Here is a 26,918-nt window from a genome sequence, read left to right on the forward strand (position 1 = left end):
AGGAAGGCAGGCACAAAGCAAGATGGCGTCGGAAGGAGGCAGTTTAATATGGGGCCCTGACCAACAAGAGTTCCTGCGGCGTTGCGTGGAAGAACTCAAAAAGGAGATGAAGAAGGAGCTGTTGGCCCCGATATTACAAGCGATTGAGGGGCTAAAGGAGGAGCAAAAGACCCAGGAACAGGAGCTTCGGGTCGTGAAGGCAAAGGCTGCTGAGAATGAGGACGACATACAGGGCCTGGTGGTGAAAACGGAGATGCACTAGGCACAACACAAACGGTGTGTTGAAAGGCTGGAGGTGCTGGAGAATAATGCGAGGAGGAAGAATTTAAGGATTCTTGGTCTTCCCGAAGGTGTAGAAGGGTCGGACATCGGGGCATATGTGAGCACGATGCTGCACTCGTTAATGGGATCGGAGGCCCCGACGGGTCCGCTGGAGGTGGAGGGAGCCTATCGAGTTATGGCGCGAAGAACGAGGGCTGGAGAAATTCCTCGAGCCATAGTGGTGAGATTTCTCCGATATAAGGACAGAGAGATGGTCCTCAGATGGGCAAAGAAAACTCGGAGCAGTAGGTGGGAGAACGCGGTGATCCGCGTATATCAAGATTGGAGTGCGGAGGTGGCGAGAAGGAGGGCAAGCTTTAATCGGGCCAAGGTGGTGCTGCACAAACGGAAGATTGAATTTGGAATGCTGCAACCGGCAAGACTGTGGGTCACACATCAAGGGAAACACCACTACTTCGAAACGGCAGATGAGGCGTGGACATTTATTGTCTAGGAGAAACTGGAGTGAGCGGGTCATAAGAAGAACGTTTGGGACAAAGTGGGGGGGGGTGAATATGTGGGATGAAGGGGGGAAAAGAGGGAAGAGATGACTTCCCAAGTTGTTAATCCTGCGACCCTGTAACTTTTCTCTCTTCCCCATGTCGTGGGGGAGGGGGGGGAGGGAGGATGAGGAGCTGAGGGCGCCGGCCATTGGGGGCGGGGCCAAAAGGGAAGCGCGGCTTTGTTCCCGCGCTATGGTAATCACGGCGGGAACATGGAAGCAGGAAGGAGGGGGCCTCGCACAGTGTGAGCCGAGGTCACGGGGGGGAAGCCGAGGTCGGCCAGAGTTTGCTGACTTCTGGGAGCAACATGGGGGGTGCAATTACGGTAGTTTGGGATCTAGCGGGGGGGGGGGTGTGGGGGTTAACTGGGTTGCTGCTGCTGCTGAGGAGAAGGGGGAGCTAGTATGGGGGGGGGGTCGGGGCGGGGGGGCGCCGCTTGGGGGAGATACGGCTACGTGGGAACCAGGTGAGGAGCTGGATTGAAAAAGGAGATGGCTAGTCATCAAGGGGGGGGGGGGTAAAGAGCCCCCCAACCCGGTTGATCACGTGGAATGTGAGAGGGCTGAACGGGTCGATTAAGAGGGCCCGGGTACTCGCACACCTAAAGAAACTTAAGGCAGAGGTGGTTATGCTTCAGGAGACGCATCTGAAGCTGATAGACCAGGTCAGACTACGCAAAGGATGGGTGGGGCAGGTGTTTCATTCGGGGCTAGACGCAAAAAACATGGGGGTGGCCATACTAGTGGGGAAGCGGGTAATGTTTGAGGCAAAGACTATAGTGGCGGATAGTGGGGGCAGATACGTGATGGTGAGTGGCAAATTGCAAGGGGAGGCGGTGGTATTAGTGAACGTGTATGCCCCGAACTGGGATGATGCCAACTTGATGAGGCGTATGTTAGGACGAATCCCGGACCTAGAAGTGGGGAAGTTGGTAATGGGTGGAGATTTTAATACGGTGCTGAACCCAGGGCTGGACAGATCGAGGTCCAGGACCGGAAGGAGGCTGGCTGCAGCTATGGTGCTTAAGGACCTTATGGAGCAGATGGAGGAGTAGACATCTGGAGATTTAGTAGACCTAGGAGTAAGGAGTTTTCGTTTTTCTCCTATGTCCACAAAGTTTATTCACAAATAGATTTTTTTGTTTTGGGAAGGGCACTGATCCCAAAGGTGACGGGGACGGAGTACACGGCTATAGCCATTTCGGATCATGCTCCACATTGGGTGGACCTGGAGATAGGGGAAGAAAAACAACAGCGTCCACCCTGGAGAATGGACATGGGATTATTGGCAGATGAGGGTGTGTGTTTAAGGGTGAGGGGGTGTATTGAAAGGTACTTGGAACTCAATGATAATGGGGAGGTACAGGTGGGAGTGGTCTGGGAGGCGCTGAAGGCAGTGGTTAGAGGGGAGCTGATATCTATTAGGGCACATAAAGGAAAGCAGGAGGGTAGGGAAAGGGAGACGTTGTTGAAAGAACTTCTGAGGGTGGACAGACAATACGCGGAGGCACCGGAGGAGGGACTGTACAGGGAAAGGCAAAGGCTACATGTAGAATTGGACTAGTTGACTACGGGTAATGCAGAGGCACAATGGAGGAAGGCACAGGGTGTACAGTACGAATATGGGGAGAAGGCGAGCAGGTTGCTGGCCCACCAACTGAGGAAAAGGGGAGCAGCGAGGGAGATAGGGGGGGTGAGAGATGAGGAGGGAGAGATGGAGCGGGGAGCGGAGAGAGTGAATGGAGTGTTCAAGGCATTTTACGAAACATTATATGAAGCTCAGCCTCCGGATGGGAAGGAGAGAATGATGTGCTTTCTGGATCAACTGGAATTTCCTAAGGTGGAGGAGCAGGAGAGGGTGGGACTGGGAGCACAGATTGAGACGGAGGAAGTGGTGAAAGGGATTGGGAGCATGAAGGCGGGGAAGGCCCCGGGACCAGACGGATTCCCAGTTGAATTCTATAGGAAACATATGGACTTGCTGACCCCGCTACTGATTAGAACCTTTAATGAGGCGAGGGAAAGGGGGCAGCTGCCCCCGACTATGTCAGAGGCAATGATATCGCTCCTCCTAAAGAAGGAAAAAGACCCGCTGCAATGCGGGTCCTACAAGCCCATTTCCCTTCTGAATGTGGACGCTAAGATTCTGGCCAAGGTAATGGCAATGAGGATAGAGGATTGTGTCCCGGGGGTGGTTCATGAGGACCAAACTGGGTTTGTGAAGGGGAGACAGCTGAATACAAATATACGGAGGCTTCTAGGGGTAATGATGATGCCCCCACCAGAGGGGGAAGCGGAGAGAGTGGTGGCGATGGATGCCGAGAAAGCATTTGATAGAGTGGAGTGGGATTATTTGTGGGAGGTGCTGAGGAGATTTGGTTTTGGGGATGGGTATATCAGTTGGGTACAGTTGCTGTATAGGGCCCCGATGGCGAACGTGGTCACGAATGGACGGGGGTCTGACTATTTTCGGCTCCATAGAGGGACGAGGCAGGGATGTCCTCTGTCCCCGTTATTGTTTGCACTGGCGATTGAACCCCTGGCCATAGCATTGAGGGGTTCCAGGAAGTGGAGGGGAGTACTCAGGGGGGGAGAAGAACACCGGATATCTCTGTATGCGGATGATTTGTTGCTATATGTGGCGGACCCGGTGGAGGGGATGCCAGAGATAATGCGGATACTTGGGGAGTTTGGGGATTTTTCAGGGTATAAACTGAACATGGGGAAAAGTGAGTTGTTTGTTGTGCATCCAGGGGAGCAGAGCAGAGAGATAGAGGATTTACCGTTGAAGAAGGTAACAAGGGACTTCCGGTACTTGGGGATCCAGATAGCCAAGAATTGGGGTACATTACACAGGTTTAATTTAACGCGGTTGGTGGAACAGATGGAGGAGGACTTTAAGAGATGGGACATGGTGTCCCTGTCATTGGCAGGTAGGGTGCAGGCGGTTAAAATGCTGGTCCTCCCGAGATTCCTTTTTGTGTTTCAGAGCCTCCCGGTGGTGATCACGAAGGCTTTTTTCAAAAGAATCGAGAAGAGTATTATGAGTTTTGTGTGGGCTGGGAAGACCCCGAGAGTGAGGAGGGGATTCTTGCAGCGTAGTAGGGACAGTGGGGGGCTGGCACTACCGAGCCTAAGTGAGTACTACTGGGCCGCCAATGTTTCAATGGTGTGTAAGTGGATGGGAGAAGGGGAGGGAGCGGCGTGGAAGAGATTGGAGAGGACGTCCTGCAGGGGGACTAGCCTACAAGCAATGGTGACGGCGCCGTTGCCGTTCTCACCAAAGAAATACACCACAAGCCCGGTGGTGGTGGCTACATTGAAAATTTGGGGGCAGTGGAGACGGCATAGGGGAAGGGCGGGAGCTTCGGTGCGGTCCCCGATAAGAAACAATCATAGGTTCGTTCCGGGGAGAATGGATGGGGGATTTGGAGCATGGCAAAGAGCTGGGGTAGTACAACTGAGAGATCTGTTTGTAGATGGGACGTTTGCGAGTCTGGGAGCGCTGACGGAAAAATATGGGTTGCCCCAAGGGAATGCATTTCGGTACATGCAATTGAGGGCTTTTGCGAGGCAACAGGTGAGGGAATTCCCGCAGCTCCCGACGCAGGAGGTGCAGGATAGAGTGATCTCAGAGACATGGGTGGGGGATGGTAAGGTGTCAGACATATACAGGGAAATGAGGGACGAGGGGGAGATCATGGTAGATGAGCTGAAAGGGAAATGGGAAGAAGAACTGGGGGAGGAGATTGAGGAGGGGCTGTGGGCTGATGCCCTACGTAGGGTAAACTCATCGTCCTCGTGTGCCAGGCTAAGCCTGATACAATTTAAGGTGTTACACAGGGCGCATATGACTGGAGCACGGCTCAGTAAATTTTTTGGGGTAGAGGATAGGTGTGCGAGATGCTTGAGAGGCCCAGCGAATCACACCCACATGTTTTGGTCATGTCCGGCACTACAGGGGGTCCGGGTCGAACCAAGCTGGGGGTTGGCTATATTTGGGGTTGCAGAAGAGCCGGGAGTGCAGGAAGCGAGAGAGGCTGACGTATTGGCCTTTGCGTCCCTAGTAGCCCGGCGCAGGATATTGTTAATGTGGAAGGAAGCCAAACCCCCGGGTGTGGAGACCTGGATAAACGACATGGCAGGGTTTATAAAGTTAGAACGGATTAAGTTCGTGTTAAGGGGTTCGGCTCAGGGGTTCACCAGGCGGTGGCAACCGTTCGTCGATTACCTCACAGAAAGATAGAGAGAATGGAAAAGAAGTAGACAACAGCAGCAACCCAGGGGGGAGGGGGGGGGGGGGGGAGGAATCGAACGGACTCTCAGAGATGTTATTGTATATGTATAATATGTATAGGTATTTGTTATAGGTAATTGTATATTGGATTGTTGGATTGTATTTTTGGAGAGTATTTATTTTGGACAAGGCAGTTGCCATTCAGTTTTGTTTTTGTTTTTGTTTATATATTATTTATTTATTTGTTTAAAACTGGCCACTTATTTATATTGCTTTATTGTTGTGTAAAAGAAACACTACGTACTGTTATGTTTGGCCAAAAATCTTGAATAAAATATATAGTTTTTTTTAAAGTAGATGGTGGACAGGCTTTGGGGGTGAGGAGGTGAATTATCCACCATAGGATTCCTAGCCTTTGACCTGCTCTGTAGCCACAGTATTAATATGGCTTGTCTAGTTTAGTTTCTAATCAATGGTAACTCCCAGGATGTTGATTGTGGGGGATTCAGCAATGATAATCATAGAATCATAGAACTTACAGTGCAGAAGGAGTCCATTTGGCCTATCGAGTCTGCACCGGCCCTTGGAAAGAGCACCCTACTCAAGCCCACACCTCCACCCTATCTCCGTAACGTAGTAACCCCACTTAAACCTTTTTTGGACACGAAGGGCAATTTAGCACGGCCAATCCGCCTAACCCGCACATCTTTGGACTGTGGGAGGAAACCCACACAGACATGGGGAGAGCGTGCAGACTCCGCAGAGGCAGTGACCCAAGCCGGGAATCGAACCTGGGACCCTGAAGCTGTGAAGCAATTGTGCTAACCACCGTACTACCGTGCTGCCATTGAATGTCAAGGGGCGGTGGTTAGATCATCACTGGTAGGAGATGATCATTGCCTGGTACTTGGGTGGCATAAATGTAACTTGTCACTTGTCAACCCAAGCCTGAATGTTGTCCAGGTATTGCTGCATTTGGGCATGAACTGCTGCCATCCCTGAGGAGTAGATACACCCATAGTGCTGGGAGGGAGGGAGTTACAGGATTTTGACCCAGCGACAGTGAAGGAACAGTGATATATTTCCAAGTTAAGGTGGTGAGTGACTTGGAAGGGAACTTCCAGGCGGTGGTGTTGCCAGGTATCTGCTCCCCTTGTCCTTCTAGATGGTAGTGGTCATGGGTTTAAAAGGTGCTGTCTAAGCAACCTTGGTGAGTGACTGCAGTGCATCTTCTAGATGGTACACATAGAATTCCTACAGTGCAGAAGGAGGCCATTCGACACATGACCCTCTAAAAGAGCAGCTTACCTAGGCCCACTCCCCTATCCTCGAAACCCAGCCTAATCATTTGGACACTAAGGAACAATTTATCATGGCCAATCTACCTAACTTGCACATCTTTGGACTGTAGAAGGAAGCCAGAGCACCCGGATGAAACCCACGCAGGCATGGAGAGAGTGTACAAACTCTACAGTCACCCAAGGCTGGAATTGAACCCTGGTACTGTGAAACAGTAGTGTTAACGTCTGTGCCAGCATGTTGCCCTGGTGGTAGTGGTGGAGGGGTTGAATATTTGTGGAAGGGGTAGCAATCAAGCTGGCTGCTTTGTGCTGGGTAGTGTCAACCCTTATGATGGAAGGAAAGTTATTGATGAAGCAGCTGAAGATGGTTGGGCCGAGGACACTCCTCTGAGGAATTCCTGCAGTGATGTCCTGGAGCTGAGATGATTAACCTCCAGCCACCTCAACCATCTTCCTTTGTGCCAGGTATGACTTTAATCAGCAGAGAGTTTCCTCCCGATTCTCATTAACTTGGACTCTTGGATGCCATACTCAAATGCTGCCTTGATGTCAAGGGCAGTCACTATCATCTCACTTGCTCATTCGGAGAGCCAGTGCAGACACGATTGGTCAGATGGCCTTCCACGCTGTAACAATTCTCTGAAATAGTGTGAAGCAGTATAAGATAATTTATTCATGTAAGGTAATGTTTGCTTCAACATCAAAATATAGACATTTCAGGCGGTCACTTGTAAATTACAAAATGGTCGAGGGTCACCAATGCTCCAGGAGTCTCCAGGAATTGAAGATTAATCTCTAAAACACTGCTGTGAACAGCACAGGAGAAAAATCATAGGGGCATTAAAAAGAATGTGTACTTTTCATTTTCTTAAACAATTTGGCCCGATTTACTGGGATCATTCTCCACGGGCGCATATTCCGTATTGGCCGCTACAACTTGCAAGAGGACAAAAATGAGTTTTGCACTTGCAAAAACTCCAAACCCGATCTTCCCCGGCCCTCCCTGCTGACATAATCAGATTCATGCCCAACAAGGGCGTGGACCTGATTACCATACATTTTAATATATTTAAATATTCAAATCGGCTTAACGCCAAATCTCCAGGGGCGTCAGATGTTCCCACCCACCAGCATGAATCATTCCTTGTCTCCAAAAATGGAGACCAGATGTGATGACCTTGCCGGGGGCTCCGAGGTCAGTGTATCCCACAGTGGCCAGTGATGTGGACTGCCCCCTGGCACTGCCAAGGGACGAGGCCCAAAGGGGGCGGGCCAGCGGTCAGGTTATAAGGAGATCCATTGGGAGGGCCCAGTGATACTAATGGTGGGGAGGGTATATGGTTGATGCCGGCAATCATTGATGGGGTGATCCTGGTGTCTGTACCGGGGGGGGTTGGTCTTCAAATTATTTTTTAAAAATTTTACAGTACCCAATTCATTTTTTCCAATTAAGGGGCAATGTGGCGTGGCCAATCCACCTACCCTGCACATCTTTGAGTTGTGGGGGCGAAACCCACTCAAACACGGGGAGAATGTGCAAACTCCACAGAGACAGTGACCCAGAGCCGGGATCGAACCTGGGATCTCGGCGCCGTGAGGCAGCAGGGCTAATCATTCCCTCTTTAACTTAATTTTGAGATCGGGGCACCCTTTAAAAAACACTGCGCGATGTTTTTTGAGCAGGGCTTCTTGGCATCTTTAGGTCTCACCCCTCAAAATGAATGCAAAACACACACCCCTTCTAAAAAATGGCAAAGTGTTGGAAGATGGAACACCTGCCTGTTTCTCACATGCTGCTCATCAATCAGAACCTGACATTTTGCCATTTTGGGGAAAATTCTGCACTTTATTAATTATTAATAATGGAGATGGAGAAAAAAGACTGTTTGATTGACAATCAAATTAATCAATCAGTGTAAAAAGGCATAAAAAGTCTGTTTTTTAATTGGTTTGGGAAAGGAGATCACCACGGAGCTTAGGTTACTGGCAGTAGTGGCCATTGCTGGGTCTACAAGCAGTCCCAAGGAACAAGTGAAAATGTCATCCAGATGTCAGGTAAGATGGGATTTGGGCAGGCACAGCTCACAGCTGTGAGATCCCAGTGAGATGGGCTGATGAGAGGAAGGGTCGGGTTGGAGAGAATGAGCTGGGGGGAGAGACAAGGGGGAACAATCTTGTGGGGATGGCCCTAATGGGCACAGGAGACCTCCACCCCCACCCCAACCCCCAAAGGAGGCATCCCCTTCATGTCCGACAGCAGCCTGTGTTGTCAAAGCTGACAGTTCCTGACAGAACAGAAAACTGTGGTGGAGGTGGTATGAACCCCTTAAGTGGCAGTTAATTGTCTACCTAAGTTTCTTGCCCTTATACCACCCCTCCATAATATGGGGGTGGGGGGGTCAGGTGCAGGGCAGATGACCCCCCCCAAAAAAACACCCCACCTTCAACACTCCAGTGGGCTGGAAAACTCACCCCATTGGCAGTTGGTATGAGGTGGGAGGTCATGTGATGAAACCTCCATGAACACACCCAACCAGAGCTGGATATCCTAAGTTGGACTTCTTCCCACAACTGAACTTTTCCTATAAAAGGATTAACTTTTAATTTGATGGCAATAATCTTGTAGTTGGAACAAACGAATCGGAAAATCAACTTGTAAAATGCAAAATGCACTGGTGAAAAAGTATGGAGACGGCTTCTTGTTGATGTTGATCTGTTTTACATTACAGACAATAGTATCCAGCTCCATGGACAATAAAGGAGGCAATCATTATATGAGCGCACTGCAGAAATCCAGTCAGGATGAGGAAAAGAAAATTGGGAGCAATATTATGTCAAAAGTGGAACGCCGTGAACACCTGAAAAAATCTGCCACACTTCCAAATTCTGTCACAGGTACTTGATATCATTGTTTTGAGAGCTCATATTTCCATTTATTATGCAGTTATTGTCAGTTTATGAGGTAGAACTTCCACATTTGGTGCAATCAGTGGTTATGCTATAAATTACACACAAAATTGAGTCCATTTTGAAAAGTGTTTGTTTCCAAAGTTCCTGTTCAAACTCATTTGTACGTCCCCCAAACACATAGGCGGGATTCTCCGACCCCCCGCCGGGCCCCGATGGGCCAAGCGGTTATTGGTTTCTGGCCAGTCCCGCCGACGTGGATTGGACATGGTCCCAAACGGCGGGACTTGGCTGGTAGGCTGGCTGGTACGGTCCTCGGGTGGGGGGGGGGGGGGGGGGCACGGGGAGATCCAACCCTGGGGGGGGGCCCCCACGGTGGCCTGGCCCGCGATCGGGGGCCACTTCTTCCTTCCACGCAGGCCCGTCGGGCTCCACCGTGGCCGGCATGGAGATGACACCCCCCCTGCGCTTGCACCAGAATACGCCGGCTGGTCTGCGCATGCGCCGAACCACGCCGGCGGTTCTGTGCATGCGCTAACTTGCGCAGTCCCTTCGCCGCCGGCCGGCGCGGCGCTAACCCCTCCACCGCCGGCCTAGCCCCCGGAAGTGCAGAGAATTCCGCAACTTCCGGTCGGTCCAACACTGGAGTGGTTCGCTCCGTTTTTTACGCCAGCGTCTGGCCACCTCGCTGATCCGGGAGAATCCCCTATCTGCTATCAAGCCACAGAATCTGGCAGAATTTGAAAACATTTTTTTTCAATGTTACCTCAAATATTTCAAAAATTAGGGTCTGGATTCTCAGCCCCGCGACGCCGACAATGCGGATCGTGATCGGGCGAAGAATCGGGCATCTGCCCAAAATCACGGTTGTGGGTAGCACGGTGGCACAGTGGTTAGCACTGCTGCCTCACAGCACCAGGGGCCCGGGTTCAATTCCACTGTCTGTGTGGAGCTTGCACTTTCCCCTCATGTCAGCGTGGGTTTCCTCCCACAGTCCAAAGATGTGCAGGTTATGTGGATTGGCCATGCTAAATTGCCCCTTAGTGTCAAAAGGTTAGGTTGCGTTACGGGGATAGGGTTGAGGCAAGGGCTTAAATAGCGTGCTCTTTCCCAGGGCCGGTGCAGACTCGATGGGCCGAATGGCCTCTTTCTGCACTGTAAATTCTATGATTGTATGATTGCTGCCTCACAGAGTCAGGAGCCCGGGTTCAATTCCCACCTTGGGTGACTGTCTGTGTGGGGTTTGCACATTCTCCCCGTGTCTGCGTGGGTTTCCTCCCACTGTCCAAAGATGTGCACTTTAGGTGGATTGACCATGCTCCTGGTGGGGCTACGGGGATAGGGTGGAAGGTTGGGCCTAGGTAGGATTCTCTTTCAGCAGGTCAGTGCAGACTCGATGGGCTGAATGGCTTCCTTCTGCACTGTAGGAATTCTATGAAATTTCTATGAAGGGATGATCCTTTAAAACTGAGATGAGCAGGAATCTTTTCAGCCAGAGGGTGGTGAATCTGTGGAACTCATTGCCGCAGAAGGCAGTTGAGGCCAGGTCATTGAGTGTCTGTATAACAGAGATGGTTTTGTTTTGTTATAAGAATAAATTCTTCTGTTTCCTATTCCTTATACTTTTCTCTTCAGTAATATCCATTTTTGGTATTTTTGTGTACAATCTCCTCTTGATTCTCTTTGCACAGTTGAAATTTGTGACTCTTTGGCTTCAACGCCAGCTGCAAAAGAATTACCGAAGAGATTCTCAACCCCCGATGCTGCACCAATGTCCGTGGAACCTGCCTGGCTTGCCCTTGCCAAGAGAAAAGCTAAAGCTTGGAGCGACTGTCCTCAGATAATTAAATGAACCTAAATGGGAACTGCCACTATATCCTGCATAGTTATCACTGAACAAAAGTGCTAAAGTGTATTTTTTTCAAAATAGATTAAAACCATAAAAAGCACTGCATGTGCTGCATTCATCACCTTTCTCAGTATGTCAAGAATGCAAATAACAATTAGCTTGTAAGTGTAAATTTGATTCACATTCCTTGTAGCTTTCCAATATTGTTTTGAAATATATATGAATAGCAATTGTCACTGCGTACATTTAACTACTCCAGTTCTCAACTGAATGGGGTATTGTTTCTTCCTGCTACCACCACTTCAAACCATATTTTATTATCAAAATAAGGGCGACACGGTAGCACAAAATTAGGGTGGCAGGGTAGCACAGTGGTAGGTAGCACTGTTGCTTCACAGCGCCAGGGTCCCAGGTTCGATTCCCACTTGGGTCACTGTCTGTGCGGAGTCTGCACGTTCTCCCCGTGTCTGCGTGGGTTTCCTCCGGGTGCTCCGGTTTCCTCCCACAGGTTAGGTGGATTGACCATGTTAAATTGCCTGTGGTGTCCCAAAAAGGTGAGGTGGGGTTACTGGGTTATGGGGATAGGGTGGAGGTGTGGGCTTAGGTAGGGTGCCCTTTCCAAGGGCCGGTGCAGACTCGATGGGCCAAATGGCCTCCTTGTGCACTTAAATTCTAAGAAACCTGTGAGAAGGAGTGCTCCCTTTGCTCGAGAATGTCTCAAATTTTGACTTGTATTATAGAGGCATCTAAATGGTGCCCTGAAGTCCTTCAATAAAATATTTTCATAACCTGACTGTAAATGACACTTGAGTTTAATTTTAGCATTTAGTTAAATTATATTTTTTGATCGGATTTTAGGCATGATGTACATGCCTCTGATTCTAGAACAAATATACATTTTTTTCCCCCAAAACAATACTAACAAGAACAATAAAGAAAGGTTATTTGTTTCAAATAGGTGATTAATTCAATCAAGTTTAAAACAGGATTTAGAGTAATATAGATCAGAAGACAAGTCTAAAATACCAGGGCAAAATTTAAACCAGCCTAAAGTAGAAATGAAAAATAGTTCTATACCTTACCCCCACGCTTCTCATTAAAAATATAAGGTTTTTAAATCTTTCTTGTTGCGCAGAATTTAGATATGATTGTACAGTAAATGGCATTTGCTGCATTAAATGCTTGTCTGAATTCCTCTGCATATCAGTCAGTGGTGGCCCCCTTACTTTAATCTGTATCAGAATGTCTGAAGGTCTGCTTTATTTCTCCTGCTCTGTGGGACAGTCTCATGTGTAGGAACAATATTAGAAAAAGGCACAGTAGATTAATTTCTGCTGGGTTTCTCCTGTAATGTGTGTTGATGAACCATGGAAACGCTGGAAAAATGGCACCAATGCAGTTGATGTTATTTTTCCGGATTTCCACAGCACTTTGCTGAAGTTAAAGCAGGCTGATGGAAGAACATCCATTGAAATTCACCCCCATATGTCCACCTCATTCACCTTTCATTATCCTATTGTAGCTGATGTGTTCCTCTTCAAGATATCTATGGTCTTTGAACTTGAGATCTGAGCTAATTTTCCCTCTCTGCACCGTGGCTGCGTCTCCCAGCTTTGTGGATATTATTCTGCTGCTTTCTGGTGCTGTATCTTACTCTCCTCTCTGGCATCTCGGTATTCTTACAAGTTTGACTCCTATTCCATTATTAATTTGTATTTTCTATTATACTTTCCTCAACGGGCCTATTTGTTCTTGTCAATTAGTTCCTCTCCATCTTTGTACCTTTCCAGTAATAACTTCATTTGTAAGTCTGTCCTTTTTTCACTTTTATACACTCCTCTACATTTGTCTTTTTTCTCTCCCACACATCATTTTATATTTGTTGGCATTTTAGTTTGCCTTTCCGTGTCTCTTCACATCATTTTCCTGTTCCTTCTCCCCAAAATGCTGACTCACGCCGACAAAAAGAACGGCAACAGAAGGGTGGCATAGTGGCTAGCACTGCTGCCTCACAGCGCCGAGGATCCGGGTTCAATCCCAGCCCCGGGTCATTGTCCTTGTGGAGTTTGCACATTCTCACCATGTCTGCATGGGTCTCACCCCCACGGCCTAAAGATGTGCAGGGTAGATAGATTGGCCATGCTAAATTACCCCTTAATTAGAAACAAAAGAATTGGATACTTTAAATTTTAAAAATAAATTTAAACAAAAACAGCAACAGGATTGAAAACTCCCAATCATACATGCAACATTCAAAATCCGACCTCGGAGCAGTGCACATCACTTTTCCAAATTTGCCAAGACCAAATAGAGATTGCAAATGCCTGACTTATAAACAGTTTGCTAAATTGTCAGATCTGTAATATTTCCACCAATTGGTGGTGGCAGCGCCAGGGTCCCGGGTTCAATTCTGGCCTGGATAACTGTGTGGAGTTTGTACATTTTCCCCGTGTCAGCGTGGGTTTCCTCTGGGGGCTCCAGTTTCCTCCCACAGTCCAAAGATGTGCAGGATAGGTGGATTGGCTATGCTAAATTGCCCCTTTGTGTCCAAGCATGTGTAGGTTAGGTGCAGTTACCGGACTAGGGTGGGGGTGTGGGCCTAGGTAGGGTGCTTTCAGAGGGTCAGTGCTGACTCGATGGGCCGAATGGCCTCCTTCGGCACTGTCGGAATTCTATCATTCTAACTGAGAAAATGCTACCACCAGAAGATCAATGAACTTTTCGGATATATTTTAAGCTGGATGATAACCAAAATTGAAACAGGATTTACTGCTTAAGATCTTTTCTCAACATTGAGAAGAAAAAGAAGCAGCTTCAGGGCTTTTTGTCTTTATATCTCACATTACTATTAATATCTCATAGATGAGCAGAATTAAACTACAAATTAGTTTCTTAACCTGAATACAACTAACTTGGAGATTTGGACATTGACCCATTTTGGTGCATCATATCAATTCCTACCTGTTCTCTCCCAACGCTCAATCATTGGTTAGGACTTGCTGAAGCCCATATATGGGCAAAGTAGATTAAAATTCAACATCCATAAAACCATATGCTAAGCTTACATTTCTGCTTAAATTCAGCGTGTAAATTATAGTATCATCACGAGGAAAAATAACACACAATTGAAAACCTACAGTTACAAATGTCTGAAATACTGTTGATCTCTGGCGCCTTTTAAGATGCAATGCGGCTATAAAAAGGACAACTGCTCCCAGTAGGTTTTGTAGTCTAAATGTGCAATCATAATTTCAATTTTATTTAAACAACTATTCAACAGTGCTATTCAACTGTTTACCGGTTTGAACTTAGAAGAGTTACTTTGAACAATTGGGTCGAATATTATGGCAGTTCTTCAACTTAAATAAAATTCCGCACTTTCTAGCAAATTTCCTACTTTGATCTAAATAAAGGACTGCCGTAGATTTTATTCAAAACAGGCCCAGATCTTCCAATCTCTGGATTGTTGGACACTGGACATATAACCCACGATGCGTCTCCGGACCACCAGAGGTCCTGACTCTGTATGAATGATCCGGGAAGTTTGAACATTCGATGGGCAATTCCCCTACTTCCCGGGACCCTCTGAAAAAGTCTCCAACTCTGAGTTAGAGTTAGGTATTTCGGACAGTTCCATGGTACTTACCCAAATTTAGAAGAAAACGGTTGGGCAAGAAATCCTAGTCTAACTCCTGGGTAACTATACAACTGACTCCCCAATCACCAACACCGAGCCCCCAGACTCATCCCTCAATCTCTTGAACTGACCCGACTACACCACAACTGACCTACCCACTCATCCACTTCACCTATCTGCCACCATACAACCTCATCCACCTGCCACTCTACACGATGTGTCACGCTATCACCTGACCCATTGTTACCTCACCTACCTGCCACCCTACCCACTTACCTGGCACACCTACCTGTTCACTCATTGATCCACTAACTCATTCACCAACATTCATACTGGACATTTAAACTTACCTAACGGCAGCTTGTGCCATAAAAGAGTGGGCATGTCTTGTGCGCTGGTTCTCTGCATGGATTCCTGCAGAGGGTGGTCTTCTGCACGAAGGATCAGAAGTTAGGTCTTTTTAAATGTATCCAGGTAAGTGGGTAGTTTTTTTAATCTGATCAGCATCGGATGCAGAAGTTCCGACTCTGACCGAACGATTTGGGCCATCGTCTTGATTTTGTCACATTACAAGAGAGATGTCTGTGTAACTGAAGACTTAAACTGACATATAAATAATTAGACCTGACACACAACAGAACGCCAGGTTTTCACCATGCCTGCATTAAAATCAACTGTTTTAGTCCAAATTCTAATGTTTTTATAACCATCAGCAAAAAGAAAAACATCATCAGTGAACCTGGCAGCAATAGCAGCAGCATTGCTTGTACATCATCCAGGCTAATGAATTCAGATTAAACCTGTCAGTTCTCTGATCTGGTGTACAGTATAAGAAGCTACCCATTATTATTTAAACAATATGCACTTTTTTTAAAGTTGCCAATTTATCTACATTGCTTATTACGGTGTTTTTACATTTCATGAAACTATAGAGGTTATTAGTTCGTATTTGAGAATATTCCACTTTGCTGATTTTCAGTTTCAATTTCTGACATAAAATTCAAATCATGATTATCTTAATTTTGATTGTTAACTGTATAAATGATGTAAGCAACATATTCTATGGGATTTGCTGATATTTCCTGGGAAGTAAAAAATAATAAAACAAGAGTATTAAGTGCTGTAGGACATAATAAAAATTAATGACACAATATAAAGACTGTAGCTTTTATGAAGCATGTCTAGATAAAAGTGAACCGTTCTAATCTATTGCAGCCTTCAATTCACTGAAACAAAAACTACAGTAACTCTCTTGGGTAATATTTTAGCTTCATGATCTTTATGAGTCATCATTGACTGCTTGTTCAATAATTAAACTATCCACCAAAAGGCAGTGTTTTTCATAAGGTTATGGAGTCTTTCAATTCAAGTAAAGTTGCTTTCATCAGTCAATTCAATTATCTCTTAAAAATCTACATTATAAGTCCTTCCAAGCAGTCTCGTGATTTTTACACTACCTGTTTCAGGGACCGTAAGACTTTTTCAGAAGTACAATTGTCATTGCTTCTTTCCATTTTTGATTCCCATCAGAAGTTAATAAATTTGGAACTTCAGTAGAAAAATACAAAGAAACTCACTTTCTCCATGTTTCTGACATTTTATACTCTGGCTACATGACTATCAAGGGATGTAATGTATCACATGGACAGAAACAAGGGTGTGAACCGCACAATCAGCACTAAAAGACTGTAAAAATGTCTTTATAATTTGTCAGTTTATAATCCACGCCTTTATACACTGAACATCCTAATTTACATTGATTTACATTTTCCTGAAATTATAATTCGCATAGAGTTAAACAATGAACTTTAATCGTTGTTCATAGTTTGTAAAATTCTGACTGAAAGGCCTAATGTGTAACTATGGATGGAAAATGCTGAAAACACGTCAGGTTTGTCTGTTTCAGAAAGAAAAGCTGGACAGAAATCAAAGCTACAACCCCTTTGTCAGAACTGGGATGTGATTAGGGGTGATCTTATAGAGAGCAAAGATAAGGTAGTCAACATCTTTTCCCGAAGGTAGAGAAGTCTAGAACTAGAGGGCATAGGTTTAAGGTGTGAGGCGAGAGATACAAAAGAGACCAGAGGGACAATTTCTTCATACAGAGGGGGTGAGCATCTGGAACGGGCTGCCAGAGGCAGTGGTAGAGGCGGGTACAATTTTGTCTTTTAAAAAGCAGTTAGACAGTTACATAGGCAGGTTGGGTATAGAGGGATATGGGCCAAATGCAGGCAAGTGGGATTATTTTAGTGATAGAAACTGGGCGGCATGGACAAACTAGGCCGAAGGGCCTGTTTTCATGCTATAAACATCTATGACTTTTTTATGTGTCACAGTCTGTTACTAACAAAAGGTATATACTTGAAATCACAACATTTTTTCTAATTTTGGTATTTGCACCTTGTTTTGTTTTTATCTGATTTTAACCATCCAGTTATTTTTGCCATTTTATCCAACTCACGACAAATGCTTTACTGATTTTTTTTCAAACAGTTGTTCATTTTTTGAAACTTGAAATTTTAGATTCTTATTGCTGTCTGGTTTATGCCCTACTACCAATGTTCTAGGCCTTTGACTAAATTTTAGACTTCTTTCCATCTCCACTGTATCAATACCTTCTCCATCTCTAAGCAGCCTCTAAAACAATCTTAATTAAACTAATTAGTTTGAAAATGGGCACAATTGTCCCTTGGATTATTAAATCTTGGGATTATGAAATGTTAAAATTGGCATGAAAAGCATTCAGTGTAAATAAACAAAATGTTTTTATTTACATAGGGCAAATATGTTAACCCATAAATTTACTTACCCTAAAATCAAAATTTAAGAAGAAAGCATTGTATATTTTTTGTAACATAGGTTTGTTCCCTGAAAAATGTTACATAATGTTTCTTAAAGGAAATACAAACAAAATAAATCTTAAAACAAGATCAGTAAAGTAAGAATCTTGTGGACAATGTGCAGTATATTAACATGGAAGTAATTTTCAGTTTAAGTTCATGAACAATGCAGGTTTTCACAATACACATTTGCAGTTGAGGTGTGTCACACACACTTGCTAAGAAAGCTGTAAACATTTCAGCAAAATTTTATACATTAAATAACCTTTAATTTGTAAGGAACATTTTTTTCTCATTTTCCACATGTACTTGATGGGCTGAATTCTCCGCCGTCGAAATGCTCTGTTTTTCCGACGGTGTGGGGCTGCCCCACAATGGGAAACCCCATTGACCAGCCGGTGAAACGGAGCATCCCGACGGCGTGCTGAACCAGAGATCTGGCACGGCGGGACGGAGAAACCCGCTCGACAAGTGATTCATTGTGGATTTTTAATTATAGAATTTTAAATATATATTAAATAGAAAGGGGGGCAGATTATTATTTTGCTTGTTGCAAATTGTAAAGAGAATTAAATTTGAAAACTGGATTTTGGTTGGTTTACCCAAAACTACTTACAGAAGCACACCTGAAGAACTGCATTTTTAAGGTAACATATTACATTCCAACTTAATGTTCCAGGTAGAGTTTAATGTTGTCCAAATGTAAATGCTGCATCAATAGCAGTATTTCATGTATTTGACTGGTATTGTCCTGAGATACACTGAAATATATAAAAGATGAGGGTCATGTGTTTAAATATATGACAACCAATTAATGTGCTGATTGTATTCATGTGTTGATACTATGCAGGCAAACCTGGCACCGGAAAACTTAATGACCCTATTACTCCAGTAAATAATTATATTTAGGGTGGCAATTTATACTGATTGAAATGGAAATATGATAGATGTATATTGTCTAAATGTTTGCTCAAGATACTTTGCACTAACAAACATTAAGTACAATTACGATGTTGCTTTACATTACACCTACAAATTATATCACATTTGTTGATGATATGAAGTTCCCATTTATTCAGCACTGAAAGGAACAAGCACTGTGTAGTTAATTTTAATATAGAATAAAATAATCAAATGTTTACTCAAGGGCACAATTCTTAATTTTTTTGGAATACAGAACTTTTGTCATTGCTGAACATATTTATTGTGTTTGTAATTTTACATTTTCATTTACTGTTTTTAAATACAAGTTGTAAACAAATTATTTCCAGTAACCATTCAAACATAAGTTGCTGAGAGACATTTAAGTCAAAATAATTGTTTCTATCACTATTCTCATTTCTTACCCAAAAGTTTCATGTTATAATGTTACTGTAACTTGGTTTAATTTTATTTTTTTAAAGTGTTGCAAAGTGCAATTGTTTCTAATTGTGTTTTCTTTTTAGGTTTACATTACTTTGGATTCCAACACTGCATTTGGTCCTGTAGTGTGTAATGATAAAAGTGTTGTACGTAATAAATAAATACCTTTTATTAACCAATGCATCACATGCTTGGGTGTATGACTGGAAGGTTTATTGATCTATAGTTTTTTTCCTTCTTTGAAAGAGGATGTGCAGGATAACTCCAGATTTGTTTTCTGTATACACACAATAGGTGGCCACATCATTGCGTAATCTCTTGCACTTCATTTTACAAATCTAAAGAAGATTATGGTGAAACATTCTGGGTAGCTCATGCTGTGATAGATCAAGGCTAAAACCTATTTTCCCCTTTATTGTATCAAGGGGCATGGTAGTTTTGAAATGCAGTTAGTTTTGCATTCTCAGATTATGTAGCAAGATAATAGGAGTTCTTTTAAATAAATATTTTTATTGAATTTTACATTTGTACACTATATGCAGGAGATGATTGAAACGGTTCTTATTTGCAATTTACATGCTTTTCTTTTTTCATTAAATTGCACAGGATGGGACAGGGTAGATAGAAGTATTCTAATTTCAGATAAGTGGAAGAGTCAAGAACAAGGGGCACGAGTTAGACAATTAAATACAGGAAATTTAAAACGGGAGCAGGAAAAGCTTCCTCACAAAAAGTTGTGAAGCTGTGGTCTTCACTTCCAGAATTAGTATTTGAAACAAAATATGTCAACATTGAAGATTAGATGGGTTAGGCCAGCAAATAGTTGATCGCGAACGACAGGTTGATGCCGATTGACAGGACGATCTCAGGGTCTCGAACAATCAATTGTTGTTGCCTGCCAAACCTCGCCAAATTGCACGAGACTCAGGATTCTTGTAATGATGAGCGAATCAGCTCATTACATGCCAAATCACGGCAAATTGCGCAAGACTCAGGATTCTTGTAATGATGAGTGAATTAGCTCATTACATGCCAAATCGTGCCAAATTACTTGAGACTCAGGATTCTTGTAACGATGAGCGAATCAGCTCATTACATGCCAAATCGCAGCAAATTGCATGAGAGTTAGGATTTCTCGTAATGTCGTGAAAATCAGCTCATTGCCAACCGAACGACGCCATAAATCTGCGGGACTCGGAGGTGCCAAAACCTGGAATAAGCTAGTTGAAGACAAAATGGTGAGCGAAAAGCATAGGTTCTCCAAGAGGGCAAAAAACCTACCATTTCCACCAAGAATGGGAAACAAATTTCTATGTCCGAATGTCAAAGCTAAGACCATTTGTCACCAAAGTGTAGCCTTTAGTAAAAGAGGTAAAGAGAACGGCATCACAAGGCAATGCATGGAAAATTTCATGAAGATTTCTTTTTAAGCAGCATGATTCAGATGAGGAGATTTGGGGAGGTAAAGGAATTTTGAAAGATCAAAAGTCATGCTTCTCAAAACCTGTGGCTAAAGGCAAGGCTAACAAAGAGGCATCTTTTCGCATTAGCCATCTGCTGGCGAAACATAAGAAACTAGTCAACGTCGGCAAATGATGGTTACTGTTCAAAGACTTGAAAAACAAAGAAGAAATTATGACAGCCATCAAGAGCTTGGCGCTTTAGCAGTAGCCAGAAGGTGGAATCTTTGAAAGTGTTTTTCAAACGTTTTTCCTGGGACCCATTTTACCAACCGGCCATTTTTTGGGACCCACGGCACCAACCTTAGTGACTCATGTCGACTGACCTTTGAGACCCACTCCACCCAAACGTTGTGAGCCATGATGCCGAACTTCGCTACCCACCATTTTCACTTACCGTTGAAATGAAAATCGCTTATTGTCACAAGTAGGCTTCAAATGAAGTTACTGTGAAAAGCCCCTAGTCGCCACATTCCGGCGCCTGTTCGGGGAGGCTGTTACGGGAATTGAACCGTGCTGCTGGCCTGCCTTGGTCTGCTTTCAAAGCCAGCGATTTAGCCCTTTAATGTGACAGTTGAGCCTTCTTGGTCCTCATGACCTCACTTGCATATCATTCAATGTTACATTTCTGATAAGGACTTCAGCTGATGATTTAAGTTCTCACTGCATCCTTTGAAAAAACATCAAGAGGTTTGTCCTCAAACTCCCCATGCTTAGTCTTCAAATTCCTTTGACGTTTTGAGGGTTTTAATCTTTAATTTGCCAGTACTTCCCTGCCTATAACACACATGAGCCTTGCATCCTGGTTTGCATTTGCGTAATTAATAAACCCATACCTCAAGAAATACTGCTTTGTTCATGATTTCAGCTTCTTCTAAATGGGTTGTTCACCAGAGGCCCTGGAGCTCACACCTGCACTGCTGGCAGCTCCAACATGGGAGAATCTCTCCCGTGCCCAGAGCACGAGAAGTCAGTGTACGGAGCACATAACCTGCTCTCTGCCGCTGCTTCTGGATCCATCGACTTTTAAAAAGAATCTGCTCCTGGGTCAGCACGCTATCAGGAGGCAGCGATCTGCCTCGCTGGGCTCTGGGCCTGCGCACCGTTGAGGGGACACACATGCACGGGACAGCCGGCATTCTTAAAAGCTAGTCATGGCTGGCCTTTTTAAAAGGAGGCCACAGCCGTTGGGCACTTCTTCCCGCGATTGGAAATGCCATGACCGATTGCTCCGCGAACCTCCCGACTCTCGCCCATGGGTTGCAACCCTGAGTTTGAAAGTGACTGATCTGAACACGTGTCTCAGCAAATACACCAAGACTTATCAGGCTGTGAATGTTTCTCACTGCAGTTTGATCAATCAGTAGACATGCCCGATACGGCCCAGCTGATTGAATGCCATGCAAACGAAAACAAAGACTCGACAACAAAGGAGGACTTTCTCGCTCTTCTGCCATCAGAGAGAGGACAAGAGGCAAGGATGTCTACAACAAATTCAAAAGGTAAATGACTGAGAAAAACATTCCAATCAAGAAATCGGTTTCAATCACAACTGATGATGCACTGTCAATGCTGGGTGTCAATGCAGGCTTTGTTGCATTTTGCAGAAATTATCCTGAATTCCCCTCCTTTGCCGATTCCCACCCTGTTATCCACCAACACGTGCTAGCGAGCAAGGCTATTGACTTTTCTCAGGTAATGAGGGCTGTTGTGAGGATTGTCAACTCAATACACGGGTCTCATCCCCACAACCCAAAGATGTGCAGGGTAGTTCGATTGGCCACGCTAAATTGCCCCTTAATTGTAAAAAAAAATCAATTGGGTACTTTAAATTTTTTTTAAAAAAGAAAACATTTGTCAACTCAATTCATACAAGAGCTCTGCAACAATCGCTCGCTCAAATTGTTACTCGATGAGTTTGATGCCACCAACGGTGAACCAATCCTTCATGCAGATGTGAGGTGATTAAGTCACAGAAAATTCCTCCAGAGATTTTTAGATCTGCTCCCTGAAATTGCCACCTTACTTAAATCAAGAAGTGAGGTGTACAAAGAGCTGTCAGAGAATGCATGGTTGCTAGACTTGCCGTTTCTTAAGGACATAAATGCATAATTGAATGAGCTGAATCAGGAACTGCAGGGGAGGGACTGAGCCTCATCACGCATGATCAATGCAGTGAATGTGTTCAAGTTGAAACTGGTCCTCTCAGTTAAAGAACAAAATTACTGCGCACTTTCCAAATCTGGAGAAAATCCAACAACAGGTCAAACCGAAAGGGTTCCATCAAAACAAATTCTGGGAGCTTCTGAATGTGGTGATATGCATCACTGTAAAGACACAAGGGGTTAAGGTAAATACATGTAGACTACCTAGACACTAGAGGGCGCACCAGAGACACACAGACACTCAACCAATAGAACAGGTAGATGGACACGACCAATGGGCATTCACGATACACACAGAGGTGACACGACCACAGGAGGGCATTACACCGACCCATATATAAAGGACACAACATACATGATCTTCCTCTTTCCAGTGGAGACAGTCAGTGAGTAGAGACACAGGGTTGATTCAATATTACACCCACCACGTGGATTGTAGCAGACTGGTTAGTCAGGGTAGCTATAGAAGGATTAACAGTAGTGGTGAACCCAAGTAGAAGTGTAAATAGTTTAATAAACGTGTTGAAGTTATCTCCACGTCTGAACCTTCCTTTGTCAAGTGCACCACAAGGAAGCCGCTTATGCTGCGCCTAGAGCATAACAAGACACTGAACAAATTGGAAAAGGAACTCAATTGGCAATTTCAGGAGTTAGACAAGATGGAATCAATCACTATGTTTGTCTCAAATCCTTTTTTCAAGTGGGCTTTGGAGAACTGACAGCAAAATTGCAGCAGGTGTTTGAACAAAGCAGTGGACTTGACATGGAAAGCAACACCTTAAAAATGACATACAGTTGAAAGATAGGTCAAGGGACAAAGAATTTTGGGGACTTGTAGACAGAGAGAAGTACTCTCTTCTGACATACTATGCACTAAAGGTGAAGGCCCACTTTGGTTCGACATATGTCTGTGAGATGGCTTTCTCCCAGATGAAAATTAACAAGTCCAAGGGTGCGATTCTCCGGAACAATTTGGAATTCATTTGTGGCAGGTTTTTCAGGGAGTTCCCCACTGCTATCCAAGGTACCAGTCGGGCAGTGCCAAGGTGCCAACGTTCCAAAGGGTGGGCCATTCTTGTGGACCAGCATTGATCGGCGTCTGGCTGCAGCCTCCCTGGGGAGGCTGGTCAATCGAGTGAAGCTGTTAGACACGGGTAGGTAGGCCTTAAGTAGGTTTGCGACCTACTTTAGTGAGCACTGTCTGGTCCCACCCCGTTTAGGCCGCGTTCCAATTCCGACGCCTCGTGGGACTTGGGTGAATCCCGCGGGTCCTGGAGATTGCCGGGAAGCCCACGGGAGGATGCTCCCGGGATACTCTGGCTGCGTTGTTCTCTCGCCCAAGCACATCGCATCCAGAGAATCGCGCCCCAGTCTTACACTCATCTCACAGTTGCTCATCTGATGGACTGTATGAGACTGGCCATCCCAAATTACGACCTGTACTTCACAGCACTCACAGATAGTGTGCAAGCATATATGTCACACTAAGAATAGATGAGTTTTATGCATAGTATACAGTTTGGGGAGTTTTAGTAGTCACATTTTTAAGGGTAGATCTTGTGCTGCATTTAGATTCTAAAAATGATCTTGTGCTTAAAAAGTTTGGAGACCACTGGGTTAGGTGGATATAAGAAAACTGGTTGAAGGGATATGGGAACAGCATAGTTAAAAATAAAATTGCAACTATCTTCTCATGTGGTTTATCTGAAAGTTTTGTTTCCATGTTGTAAATTGTATAAATTCCATTCAATACACAAAAACAATTGTTTATTGATAGAAAAAAATCCAAATGTCAAAGCATAGAGGATAAATAAAGATTGGAATTTATACAGCATCTTTCACAATAGAAATCCTTCGGCGCAGAAGTGGCCATTCGGCCCATCGTGTGTGCACCAACCCTCTGAAGGACCACCCTATATAGGCCCACTCCCCTGCCCTATCCCTCTAATCCCATCTAACCCTTTGGACACTAAGGGACAATTTAGCATAGTCAATCCACCTAACCTGCATATCTTTGGACTGTGGGAGGAAACCAGAGCACCTGGAGGAAACCCACACAGACATGGGGAGAACGTGAAACTCCATTCAGTCACCTAAGGTTGGAATTGAATCTGGGTCCCTTGCGCTGTGATGCAGCAATGCTAACTACTGTGTCGCCCCAGGATGCCTCATAGTACTTTACAGCAAATTAAATATTTTAATTGAGTGCAGTCACTGTTGTAAAGTACCAAACGCAGCAGCCAATTTTCACACAGCAAGATTTCACAAGCAGCAATGAATAAATTACCAGATAATCTATTTTGGTGATGTTGCTCGAGGGAGCATTATGTTCAGGCAGCTAATATACAAGATAGACTGTGAACAGTATTATTTAAATAGATTGATCAAGACAACACACTATGGCAACTTTACCTTTAGCTTACCCACTCTTACTGACGTCTGCTCAGATCCCAAAAGTGGCTAAGATACTGAACCAGAACAGGAATGGTTTTTTTTATTTTAAGACTGTGCAGAGAGGTCGATTCACTCCAGGAGAGATTGCATAGAAATAGGGCTTGGTTATTTTACAAACAAAACTTTAATAAAAAAGAAAAAAAAAAAAACTTTTGAATTTCAAACCTAACAAGGATAGCTTACGTGTCTGTGTGGTAGTATGCATTAGGGGTCATGTGGGACTGTGAAGCCATGATGTCATTGGCTGACAGATCCCGGGTCCTGGTTGGCTGTTGACCTCTAGCTCCGCCCTGAAGGCGGAGTATAAGAACCAGGAGTTCTCCCCCGCAGGCCAGTCTGTTACTGAACTGCGGGGAACAAGTCACGCTTAATAAAGCCTCATCGACTTCATTCGTCTCTCGTGAGTCTTTGTGCGCTACAATTTATTAAGCGTGCTTAAAGGACTATGGAGCTCAGGATCATCCCGGAATGCCTGAGGATCAACCCCAACGCAGTGAACTCAGCAGCAGTTTTCAAACACTTGTTTCGAAGCATACCTCAGAACGGCCCCCGGCCGGGTCACAGAAGACCAGAAACTACAGGTCCTGCACTCGAGGGTAAGCCCGGAAATTTTCCCTCTCATCGAAGACGCAGAGGATTTCCAGACGGCGTTCGCAGCACTAAAGAGCATCTATATTCGCCCAGTGAACCAGATCTACGCACGCTACCAACTCGCAATGAGACGGCAAAGTCCCGGAGAATCGCTGGACGAATTCTACGCCGCGCTGCTAATTTTGGGACGGGCCTGCAGCTGCCCGCCGGTAAACACGATTGATGGGCGATGCTTTTGTCGCAGGTATGAACTCTCCCCAAATCCGCCAAAGACTTTTGGAAAAAGAGTCGCTGGGACTCTCAGAGGCACGGGCCCTTGCAGCCTCCCTGGATGTAGCCGCGCGAAACGCCCGCGCGTACGGCCCCGACCGCGCGGCAGCCCCTTGGGCTCCGTGGACCCCCGTCGCGACAAACCGCCCCCCCCACCCCACAGGCTCCCCAAGTCGTCCCGGGGGAGCCCGTTGCTATTTCTGCGGCCAGGCGAAACACCCCCAGCAGCGCTGCCCGGCCCGCCCAGCGATTTGCAAAAGCTGCGGGAAAAAGGGCCATTTCGCGGCTGTGTGCCGGTCCCGGGAGGTCGCCGCTGTCCCAGGAGAAGAAGCAGTCCTGCGCGTTTCTAATGCTCCCCAACCCCCCCAGTGCCCTATGTACGACCCGCAAGCGCAGCAATTTTGGGTCCCGGCCACCGCTGTCCCCGGAGAACAAGGAGTCCTGCGCGTTTCAAACGCTCCCCAACCCCCCCAGCGCCCCATGTGCGACCCGCAGGCGCCGCCATTTTGGGTCCCGGCCACCACGAGGGGAGGAGGGGCGCCGCCATCTTGGGACCCCCCAGCCCTGTGCAACGCATGGGGGTGGCCATTTTGTCCACCCCGCCGCCATCTTGTGACCCCCCAGCCATGTGCGATGCATGGGGGCGGCCATTTTGTTCAACCCCGCCGCCATCTTGGACGGCAACAACGGACCCCAGTGTCGACGGCTCCACGGGGTTCGAGGAAGACGCTCAAGCACTACGACCACGTCTGGCCTCAATGACGCTGGACCAAGCACGGCCCCGGACGCTCCAGACGACGACAACAACGGTGCTGATAAACGGCCACGAGACACCATGCCTGCTCGACTCCGGGAGCACAGAAAGCTTCATCCACCCCGACACGGTAAGACGCTGTTTTTTGACCATCCGTCCCAGTGCGCAAAAGATTTCCCTAGCTGCAGGATCCCACTCCGTACAGATTAAAGGCTTCTGCATAGTAACCCTAACGGTGCAAGGGAGGGAGTTTAGAAACTACAGGCTC

At 45.6% G+C, this 26,918-nt stretch overlaps 1 protein-coding gene across 6 annotated transcripts in view; it reads left to right on the forward strand.

The window, feature by feature from the left end:
• Positions 1-19,139, forward strand: part of cracd (capping protein inhibiting regulator of actin dynamics) — a 389,395-nt gene extending 370,256 nt beyond the window's left edge. For all 6 annotated transcript variants that reach the window (XM_072496811.1, XM_072496816.1, XM_072496812.1 and 3 more), the window contains 2 exons: positions 9,091-9,256; positions 10,960-19,139. In XM_072496811.1, coding sequence (XP_072352912.1) covers positions 9,091-9,256; positions 10,960-11,120 — 327 coding nt within the window. In that variant the 3' untranslated portion in view covers positions 11,121-19,139. The remainder of the gene's footprint in view (positions 1-9,090; positions 9,257-10,959) is intronic.
• The last annotated feature ends 7,779 nt before the right edge of the window (positions 19,140-26,918 follow it).

Source organism: Scyliorhinus torazame, chromosome 3, assembly GCF_047496885.1.
Source record: "Scyliorhinus torazame isolate Kashiwa2021f chromosome 3, sScyTor2.1, whole genome shotgun sequence".
Lineage (NCBI taxonomy): Eukaryota > Metazoa > Chordata > Chondrichthyes > Carcharhiniformes > Scyliorhinidae > Scyliorhinus > Scyliorhinus torazame.